At 33.5% G+C, this 11,860-nt stretch overlaps 1 protein-coding gene across 1 annotated transcript; it reads right to left on the bottom strand.

Moving 5' to 3' along the window:
- Positions 1-2,996: 2,996 nt before the first annotated feature.
- LOC141699718 (uncharacterized) lies at positions 2,997-9,958 on the bottom strand (the record flags this gene model as incomplete). Its single annotated transcript, XM_074503568.1, has 3 exons — positions 2,997-4,225; positions 4,312-4,346; positions 9,559-9,958. Coding segments are annotated over 3 exons (1,284 nt in total), but the record flags the coding sequence as incomplete, so codon positions are not given.
- Between the last annotated feature and the right edge of the window lie 1,902 nt (positions 9,959-11,860).

The following is an 11,860-nucleotide window of genomic DNA, read 5'->3' as shown; positions in this document are numbered from 1 at the left end:
CTATATTCGATCAAAACTCGGCTAGCCTCGATTCGTCAGAAAGAAATAAACCTCGACTATGTTCGATCAAAACTCGGATAGCCTCAACAAATCTAATCACAGATATGTTATTAAACAATTATCAATTTCCAGCAGTGTTTTTGTTGGACTGGTAAAATATAAATGCAGTAATAATATGTGTTTTTATGTAATTTCATTTGTATATGTCACAATGACAAGGTAATGAGACATACAGCACCGCGCGAAAAGTGAAGAAAAGCAGATAAAAGCAAAAGGAATTTGACATTAGTCATTAACAACCTAGTGTCCACTGCTGTTTAAGCAAGTGTCTGCATTGGCATTCTATGAATGTAGGTAGGCTATACACACATATGGTAGGATCAAAGCATATCAACGTGAAACAATCTCACATGGGAGGCCCAAGATGTTTGTGACTTGCTTAGGGTTTGAATTTTGATTGGTTGTTCTTCATGTATTTGAACCAAATATGGACCTAACATCACATGCATATTTGCCTACACATTAGCTACAAGTAAACATGCATAGCCACAAACTTGAATCTACAAAAGGTATCCTCTCTCATGTTTCGTTTTCAGTCTCCCATGTTACTACTTAATGATGATTTTAATCCTTTCACTATGCATGAAAAGGAGAATAGCCATTTCAAATAGTATCAAAATTGTATTTGATAAATTTCAAATCTTTTTGACAGGAACTCTATTAGACTGGACTGTGGTTACTTGGAACTGTAAATATGATGCAACTAGTTATCCAACATATCTTGACGTAGTTGTATCTCCCTTTCTTTCTTTACTGCATGTCGAGGGTTCGAATCTTGTTTTTGGTAAATGTGTGTAACTAGCAAAAAAAATTAAATATTTGTGGTTTAAGTTAAAGATATCATTAGGGCTGGATATTTGAATAAATAGTGAAATCTTTCAATTTCTTATAGTGAAAAATATTTAATAATGACATCTTTTAAAATTCTGATTTGACTGCAAAAATATTCTAGGTCAATGTGCAGGATATACAGGAGATAGGTAAAAGGTATGTACAATTGTTTGCAACTCGATGGCATCCAAAATAAATCAGAAGATCACCGTCTATATACAAAGGGATATGTATAGATAAGACTAAATTTGACCATAAAATCTTTTTGGAAAAGATAAACTTAGCCTTGACATTTTGTTTGTTTTAAAAAAACGGTCTTTCTAATGTGTGTTAAGGGGCACATTAGTTATTAACTCCAATAAAAATGGGTTTTTTTTATTGGTGAAATTGATGTAAATGTAGGGGGTCATTAACATTTATTATTTAACCATCAATAAGAAGAGCTCATTTATCTGTTCACACCATAGAAAATCCCTTAAAAAAAATTAGAATTTGAAAAAAAGAAGGTACATCATGAAACTATTTTCTAGAAAAGTAAATTTGCAAGCATATTAAGGGGTAAAAAATGAAGATGTCAGTCCCCATCCTGGAAATCGTTCTCCAAAGATACGGGGTTATCTTTATTATGTCAATTTGCTTGGAAATTGACAAGGCAAGAACATTGGTTGTGAAAATGTAAACATATATAGGGCTGCAGAGAGTTCAAAAACCGGACCGGACCGTACCGGACCGATCCGGACCGGATCGAAAACCGGATTTTTTCAGAATTAAGGATCAAGAACCGGACCGGCTCTATGCGGTCTTGAGACCGGACTGGACGGGAAAAACCCGGATTGGACCGGGACCGGACCGGTTTGGACCGCTTAATTAATATTTATATAAAAAAATTATTTATATAATTTTTTTTCCAAATTTATATACATTAAAAATTTTGTTACTTGGTACGTCAATAAAAATTTAAAAGTAAGTACATATTTTATTATTTTAAAAGTAAATATAAAATTTTAAGAGTATGAATATCAATATTTTACTACATGAAGTACGAAATTTAGTAATTTAAAGTGTAGTATCAATCTATTTTATTATATGAATTTATTATCTATTAACTTGGATCAATAAAATATGATATGGGTGAATATTTAATATTTATATATGATCTTATAATACATAAACTAAAGGTAAAACAATTATATATATGAATTCAGGTCTATTCAGGTCTGAACCGGATTTTTTCAGGTCTTGGGCCGGACCGGACCGAAAACCGGATTTTTTCAATTATACAGACCGGGGACCGGACCGGACCGGTCCGGTCCCGGTATTAGACCGGTAGACCCGGTCCGGTCCGGGTTACCGGTGGTCCAGGTTACAGGTCCGGACCGGGATTCTGTGCAGCCCTAACCATATAACACCAGTACTACACAATTTATTTTTGATATAGTAATGAAATAATTAAACTCTTTATTATGGAAAACACTGCAAAAATTGGGGCGTTTTCTTGTAGAAATTAAAAGTTGTGACTGCAAATTTATGCATGTGTGATTGTCTGATTCTGGTTAAACTTGTAACATGTGTGTATGATGAATAACAACAATTAAATTGGTCCCTCCTTTGTCTTACCCTTTTCCTCAGATTTTATCCATTTATTGCTTGGATTTCATTTTTTATTCTTATTGGAATTTGAATGGATAGAAAAAAAAAAATAGTTTGGGGGTATGTTTGTCAAGAAAATGTTGTGTAGCACTTCCACCATTGCTCAGGGAAAGTGGTCCAACCAATTTTGAAATGTCAATGTCTATTCTCCAAAATTTAGATCGCCTGCAAATGCTGGTTTAAGATATGGTCAGAAAATTAAAAATCTCTCAACTTACATGTATACTGCATACCGCAGAGGGTGAAACACCGCCCCCTGCTACATTTACCAAATATAAATGCATTGCAGTATACGTTATCTTTGAGGACAATATATTCTATCGACAAAAGAACCGATATTTGTTTCGGTTGAGAACAAATTGTACTGCATTTGTAAAGATTTAAGCATGCACTGCTCATATTACTCTGTTTTGTGGACGAGAATTCAGTCTCGTTTCTAACAGAGCAAACCAAGATATACAATGGCATTTTCGATTGAAAAATATTTAAAATTCTAAAAGAAAAGAAAGAAACACCCCCGTAAAGATTCAGCATTGAAGCTGATTCCAGCACACAAAACAACTCTGCTATCAATTAGATTAGGATTATACATGTGCTTCATTTAAAGTTTTAACTACCAGAGGAAAAAAGACCCAGAAAAGCCAACAAGGTGAAGAATAAGTGATTTGGCATATAACAGCCTCCACCAGAGGTTGACTAGATTAAGACTACAACATGAGAGTAGACCTGATCCCATTTTAGTATTTCAGACCGGTTAAGACGTGGAACCAAGCAAAAACTTGCACGGATATTCCATGTATTACTGCCCCGAGGTATATGTACATATGTTTCATCATCATTTTGTACAAGAACTTCCTGTTGTCTCAGAAGCTTCCTGATCAACTGATCCAATATATAGTTGAGACGAGAATGTACCACTTTTCCTCGGTTTGCCCGGAAATTCCTTGCCTGAATTACCTTTCAAAGATAGGTTTTTCTTGATGCGAGTCCGATTAAGTAACAACATGGTGTTGCGTGGAGGTGCCTGCAATGCACTTTCAACACAGTCTCCTGCTTGTGCACAACCCCATGGCTTAGACGGACCATCTTCACGAAAAGGTATTAGCCGTGGATTACTGTTCCTCAGTTTGGAACAAGAACGTTGCTCAGCAGTATTCTCTTCATTTTCTCTAGAACATAAAGGACAAGGAGGGTCACTTCTGCGTGTTTTAGGTGTTGTTTGCTCCAGGCATTCTGCATGAAAGATATGACGGCATGAAAGAACTCCAGCAACCGGCATGTCTCCACTCCTCACAATGCTTCGAGAACCCCAAGGTGATCTCTGAGAAAGATACCTATCGCACAGACCACAATTATAACCTTCAGACAAGCTGTGCAGCTGGTTAGTGGTATTGGATTCAGTAGGCACAGAAACATCTGTGGTATCAACGTCACCACTGGCATTGCTAAACTGATGTGTCTCTCTTTGGGAAAAAGTGAGATCAGATTCAGGAAATCCACTGGCTCTCGCGTCAGGAGTTTCTCTAGCAGGTGTTTCATATGGAAGAGAAAGAGGATGGATAGGTTTGGACATAAAGTAGCGTCGACTACGATGAGAGGACTGTGACTTGATAACAGACTCATAATCACTATTGTCTGATCGGGATGAAGTAGACCCAATACTATCTTGAACTGCCAGTATACCCTGTAGAAAGAATCATCAAAGGGGAAAGTTAAGATGATGCCAATTAAAAAGTCAAGCAACATAGTCCAAGCATGAGGAATAATTACCTCAATAGCAGGTGAAAAAGATAACTGCCCTTGAACTGCAGAATATCCCAGTGAAGAGACAAGATATCAGAAGATGAGAACAATCAATGTGAAGCAATTTTAGTCCTCGTACATATTAAACCAACAAAGATAGAGCAGCAAGAGATATTTTAACTTCTAAGTTTCTAACTCATTCTAGCTGTGAGTCAAAACAACATGTACTCCATTCAGATAACTTGCACAAAAATAATGAGCCTAAAGATCAACAGCAATGATGACTAACTAAATCATGCAAGACAGCTGGGTAAATTAAAACTTGTCTATCACTTTATTAAGCATGTTCCGTGTAAGTAAATAATTGCACATGGATAAAATTTTGTTCATGCATTTCTAAATATAATATTATTTTAAACAAGGCAATCAGGTTCTTTATATGATTCTAGTCTGCAGATAAACTGATGCACAGACTACAGTATGTTAGAAATAATAAGAGGAAAAAATAAGAAAGGTAATTATACGGAAAATTGATTTGCAAGTACTCCATAATCCACGCAATTATTTATTTTAAGTAATCATTGTTCACAGCATATTAAATTAAAACCAACAAAAAAAAGTTGAAAAAAAATAACCTAATAAAAATTAGGCCACACATTAAATATGATTTTCTGGCTTATTTTCACTTGAAACTTTCCTTTCCACATGAATGTTTGCGTCTAAAACTGAATCATTACAGTATAGACTCCCAAATGACCCACAAAAGTTGAATTTATAAACATATTAGAACGAACCAGTCTTCTCGATTTCTATTGTGTGAAACATTGTGTTTCCTGGAATGGAATGGGAAGGGAGCGGAATGAGATTTAACTCTTATTAGGGAGGATGGGATGGGAAAACGTTTATTTAATTCTATTCCTTCATTCCTTTCCTAACAAATTAAACTAGGACTCTAACCCGCCAATTTAAGAAGGAATGCTCCATTCTACTTTCTCATTTTCCCTACAATCTTCTTCAGAAAAAAAATAATTTTTACCCCAGAAATTGGTTCACTATTCTCTCCTACATCCTTTCTTCCTCCATATTCTTTGTTGATACGTGGGTGCCTCGTTATTTGTCTGACTTGTAGACTAAAAGCACACATATGGTTTTCGTCACCTGCTTGTTGTTTCTTTTTAATTTTTATCTTTTAATTTCTTATTATTTTTAATATTTTCCATGAAATATTAATACAAATATTTATGTGAAGAATATTTCTTCTTGATTTTGTTAAATTATTATTAATTATTTTTAATATATATTTTTAATATTTAAAATTTGTCGTATCCCCCCGCACCCGAATCCCCATTTTTTAGAATTTGCCGAATTCCCGTATCCCCGTACCACGCACCAACGCACCCGTGCTTCACAGTCTCCAAATGATCATAGCCTAAGCTTCTACTTTGCAGTCTAATATTCCAAATCATATATACTTGATATCCCTATTCCCTAACATTTCCCTCAGTCATAACGAACTCTTAGATTTGCATATGTAATCAATAAATATTAGTACAAACACCATTTAATTTGCCAAATTGTACCTCATCCTGCCAAGGAAAGAACTTGTCTGCAAGCTAGTTTTGGTGACAGATAACACATTGACAAGGTTACCTAGAATTTAAAAACTTATAATAGAAATGGCAGTTGGCCTTGCAAGGAGTAACTTCTACAGGCCAACATAGATAGAAAATGGTGAAGGCCCTGTCTGTTGCCGTTTCAAGTCAACAACTATTACAAAAAACAGCTTTTACCAACGAATATGCATAGAAAGAATGCGTGTATAGAAAGTAATTAGTTTGTTTTAATTAGTTTCACTGCATACGCGTAGCTAGTAGCTACAATGCGTGGTGGGAGAATTTTTTTTATGGCAGTTAATAAAACGCCCAAATGTTAAGCATATAATGCAAACAACTATGTTTTCGGAAGTTCTCATTGGCAAATATAAGAATTAAAATGCAAGATGCATAGTGTCAACATCGCACATTGGATGTGGTGTATTATGGCAAATTGTTCGTTTTACACTTAAGTTCCAATGTACTAGTGAGATGGCCACCATTGTGCAGTCCCACCATTTCTACAGTCCAGCAGCCACTGTTGGTGATGTAAACCTAGATCGTATGAAAAGAGTTATAGATAACCACTTGAGGGAAATACACCTTAATACTGTATTATGAATTGTTGTCATATTGTATCTATGCTCATGTCACACACGGTTAGGGTTAAGTTAGGTTTAAAACTCTGGGTCCGGTAAAGCATATGAAGAGAAGATGGGGAAAAAAAAGTTAAACTGAACGGAATCACTGCTTCAGTTCACTGCTCATGCTGATGTGGCATTACTATTAAAGTTTCGATAGGGAACTAGATTAAGAGTGCTGGAGCGTGTTTTTCACGGAAACGTTTATAGGGTTTGCTATTGCAGATTTAAAAAAATACTCTATGGTTACTTGAAATCTATGCAGTTGCAACAAAGACAATTTATCTTACAGCTATGCGCATTTAATGCAGAGGATAGAAGTATAGAACAAGCTGAACTAGAGAGCTTTAGTCCATGATAGAACAATAAAGGTGATATGGCTTATCTTTCAAACTGATGAAACCTGCTTACAAGATAAACATTAATTTTCCACTAATCTTTTAAGTAGTGTCAACATCAGACATTGGATGTGGTGCATTATGGCAAATTTGAGCACTTAATCTCTCAGGCTTGATGACAACGTAGAACCTAATATATACACAGGTTTGTTTGGCAACCGTATAAAAAGTGACTTATTCACTTATAAGTCCGTAAGTACTTATCAACGAGTGTTTGTCGACTGATAAGTTGAATGTTAGTAACGACGTGTTTTTTCTCAACTTAATTTGATTTTTTCATTTTTTTTATTAACTTTAATTTTAAAATATATGATTTTAAATGTTTTTCTAATTTTATATTCACGAATTAAGTTAATTGTATTTAAAAATTATTTATTTTAATTTATTTAAAAAATATATGACTTTAAAGTAATTTTATCCAAACACTTATATAACTTATAAGTTTTTATCTACTTATCACTTGTAAGTCACTTATTCATTTTAAGTCGTAAGTTACTTATTTTTAAGAATTCCCAAACGGACACTAATACATAGAACAATATTCAAAAATATACATTTTAAACCTTGAACCCTATTTTCCAGTATTGAGGTGTTCAGCAACAAGCCAACAATCAGTGTTTAAATTGTTCAAATATATAAATTTTAACTTCTGAATTATACTTTTTTTAAGCTTCAGGGTTGTAGATAACAGCAAACAGCAGCGTAAAACTCATATTACCAAATAAATGGAAAGTACCGATTACCTTAATTTTTAGATTTAGCGATTAGCATTCAACCACAAATCTACCATCTACTGTTTCATCATTTAATTACTTTCTCTTAAAATCAAATTAAACAAACAGGCAGTTACTTGATTTTTCAATAGATACATGCCAACTAATAAGCCATAGAAGCACTTATGAGTTTACCATACCTAGAGTGCCCGCGGAATCTAAGGTCTATGCACCATAGGTATTGAGAATTGGTCTAACAGAAGCATCCAAACTCTCATTGAACCTCACTTTTTGGTTTCAAAGTTCATAAATAAGTCTAGGGGAACAGACTGGGGGTTTATAAGCTCATAATTCCAAAAAATCAGAAAGTGCTAATCACCCTTATATTTTAATATTTAGCATGTAACTCCAAATTTATTATGTCCTGTATATCAGTTTATTAGTTTACCTCTCTTAAACTCATATAAACCACATCCAGCTACTGAATTCTTTAAAAGAAAACTGCTAACTAAAAATCCATAAAAGTACATTTTGTTTTCCATACCCGTAGTGCTGGCCAAATCCACGATCTACTCACCATAGGTATTGATACCCCCCAGGGTTACATTGTTAACCAGTCATCATTAACTAACCTACCGGAAAGCATAAGTGCAAACGCCAGGTAGTCATCCCCCATAATGCCAGCAACTAAGCTTAATGTTAAGCATAGAAATATATTTATCATAGGAGGCTGATAGCTGTTAATGCGGAGTGTATTTTTGCAAGAAAAGTACCTTTAAAATATTATCCTCAAACCCTCATCAGTCTTTTAGAACTGCATGAGACATTATATCTCAAAAACAAATATTTACTGTTCAAGGCTCTAGAAGATGCTGCTAAATTATTAATTTTCTAAAATATATTTAGTCGTTAATAAGCATAGTTTATTTGTAAGAACGTGCAATTATATGATAATATCGATACATTTGAGTGTCACAGAATGTAAGAAAAATTTTACATCATAGTGTATACAACAGAACTTGGTCGATTAAAAAACCATGATGCATTCCAAAATAATGGTTTCGAAAGAAGTTATTTAACTAGAAGTTTCAACGCAAGAAGCCCATTCTGAAAATCTTATAACATATTAGCCATCAAAGATTAGACATACAAAATTGCCCCTGTTTAGTAAGGGTGTGCTGTGTTGCCCAAACTTTTTTTGGGAAAAGTGATATTCGCCATTCTATTTTTACTACTATCTATTACACCATTTCCGATCTATAACGCTAAAATAGTGTAACTTTAACATTATTTTAGTGTCAAAATTACACTATTCTCTTATATATATATAATAGAACATAATGATAAAATTTATGAAATTTTTTTATTCTCATTAAAATGACTATTTTACCTTTGTATGTGTTATTTTTTAGAAAAATATGTTTTTTCTAGGAAATCGAACCTAGATCTTACAACTGGTTTGCAAGAACTCTAACCACTGTGCTACTTATACCATATGTGTTGTTAATTATACACATATTAGGTATGCTTGTGTGTCTTTAAATGAATGATTTGGTATTTCAATTATGATGTTTGGTATTTCAATTATTGAGACTTACTAATAACTTATAATCATATATTTTTGTTTACATTTGCTACTTTATATCATAGCATAATATTTATATTAACTTACCACTAATGAAGATACTGTACATAATGTACCTGGAAACACTAGAATAATTTGTAACGGTGAAACACATCCTATTAAAAAAGCTTAACAAGCACAAGAAAAATAGTGTATATATTGCATCGGAAAGCAGATTATGACCATGCACCACAACCCTTAAAAAGGGTATTAACAAATAAAGTTGTAAATTTCAAGTAAAAATTATATTTAAAATACTGCTAAGCGTAAAAATACCACAAGATACAGATTATTGATAAGACATACCTCTCCTAGATGGATTTCCATATTCACCTACATTAATTTCCTGAATAATTGGGGGAGTCCACTGCTGTGCAGGAGATATTTCGGAGGGACTACTAAAATATGGGCCAGCGCCATCTGACACATAATACTGGTGATGAGCAAAATGGTTCGCCTGTGACCAGCTTCTACTTCCTCTGCTGTTTGATGACGTGGAAGATCCATACAACTGACTTTCCTCATTAGAACCAAATGACAGACTTTCGGGTTGGAACCTGAAATCCCATCTTGATGGCGGAGGTGAATAGCTTGTGTTGGTTCTCCAGTAGGGCTCTTGCGGACCAACGGACCACTCCCCACTAGCTGCATCAGGTCCATGTGGCCTTGCGGCCACACAACAGAGTGAACCCGTCTTAACAACTTTTTATGTAACTCACGAAACCAATGCAACTCGCTTCACGATCTCTGTAAATCAAAATCCAACCTCAATTTAATCAATTATCAGAACTCTACAAACTTGGGTAACAAATAAGACCTAATTAACTGCGTGTTCTATCACAATCCACCATCCCTTACGGAGTTCTTTTATCTCCAAGAAGTATAGAGCTTCATACACCAGCAAGACCAAACAACATGCAATATAAAAATTAATTGACAAATTATCTTAAAAACACGATTGCTGACCCTTAATATGTACCTAGTCCCATGCAAAAGATTATCTTATTAATCAACATGCTTCAACTAATATATCCCAACAATAATTATTGTACTACTGATTCTAAACACTTGCCGATAAGACAAATACTTCCAAGTATATATCTTTTCACAGAGTTAAGACAAGTATTATCATTCAAAATATTTTATTAACAGAACTATACAACTGTGTATGGTAATTAAGTCCAAGATTACAAAACAAATCAATAATAGAAATAAAGTCCAAGATCACAACACAAATCGAGAATATAAGTCCAAGCCGCAAATACTTAATGTACCAAACAATACAACATTAAGATTGCATCTTTTTCTTAATTTCGATATGCACGCAGCACAAAACACAAATACGAAAATACACTGAAGCATTATCAAACATCGAAATAACAGATACATGTATAATACCAATAACATCGACTAAACAACGCGAAATGAAAGAATCGGAAACAAGTTGAACTGAAGTCATAAGTAATTAACTGAAGTAAACAAATTAAGTATGAGCAATAAATTAAAGTCATGGCCGTGCACATATATGTAAAATCAACCAACTACAAAAGCAGTAATTACGAGCTACACTTCAAGTTGAGTATAATATTGGGGGTTTGGAGGGGTCAAGTAATTGAAGCCCTAGAAATAGTCCAAACAATTCAAAAGTATCTTGTAGCTATAGAATATGAGAGAGAGAGAGAGAGAGATATTACCAGCTGAAGTTTCCGGTAAGGAAATGAAGGCACCGCCAAACAAACCCTAATATGACGGAGACTATTTTTTTTTATTATATTGCCCCTGTTTAGTAAAGGTGTGCTGTGTTGCCCAAACTATTTTTGGCAAAAGTGAAATTCGCCATTCTATTTTTACTTTCCATTACACCGTCTCCGCTATACAGCTAATATCAAAATTACATTATTCACAAAATTAACTTTAATCTATTTATGATATATTTTATGTTAAATGTCTAATTAAAAATATGATAATTTTTGGAAAATGCAAGTTATTTGTTTGAATATAATAGGGGTATAAATGAATTATGATGAAAATAAATTTATTTTTATTAATAAAAATAAGGGTATACTAGGAATTACGAATTCTACTAAATTTGGTGTAAAAATTATAACAAATGTATTTTTGACACCAAATTTGATGTCACACTATTTATTTGATATAATTTTGATACTATTATAGTGGCGGGTTTGAGTTAGTTTTAAACCAAAACATGCAATATTATAGTGTTATAATATTGGGTTGTAGTTGCTCTTAGTTAAGAGCAAAAAATCGAATTTAAATTGAAACCGAACCGAAATCGAAAATATTGAAGAAAATTCATTTAAATAAAATCGATTATAAATCGAAATCAAAAAATAAAAATCCAATCCCGATTTAAATGGTTGAGTTCCGGTTATACGTCCTAACCGAACCGAGCCGGTTATCTAAAAAATAATTAAATAATTAATACTGTGTATATATATAATATATAATATATACAATTTTAAAAAATTATTATTACTTTTGAATATTTGAAGACTATGGAAACTGTAATATCAATCTTAAATAGAAATTGGAATATCAATCCCTAAACAGAAATTGGGCTCGCTGTTTGCAAGCCAGGCACAGTTTA

This window comes from Apium graveolens, unplaced genomic scaffold (genome assembly GCF_009905375.1).
Source record: "Apium graveolens cultivar Ventura unplaced genomic scaffold, ASM990537v1 ctg118, whole genome shotgun sequence".
NCBI lineage: Eukaryota > Viridiplantae > Streptophyta > Magnoliopsida > Apiales > Apiaceae > Apium > Apium graveolens.
Note: the sequence above shows the minus strand (reverse complement) of the source record. Positions and strands in the feature narration are given on the sequence as shown.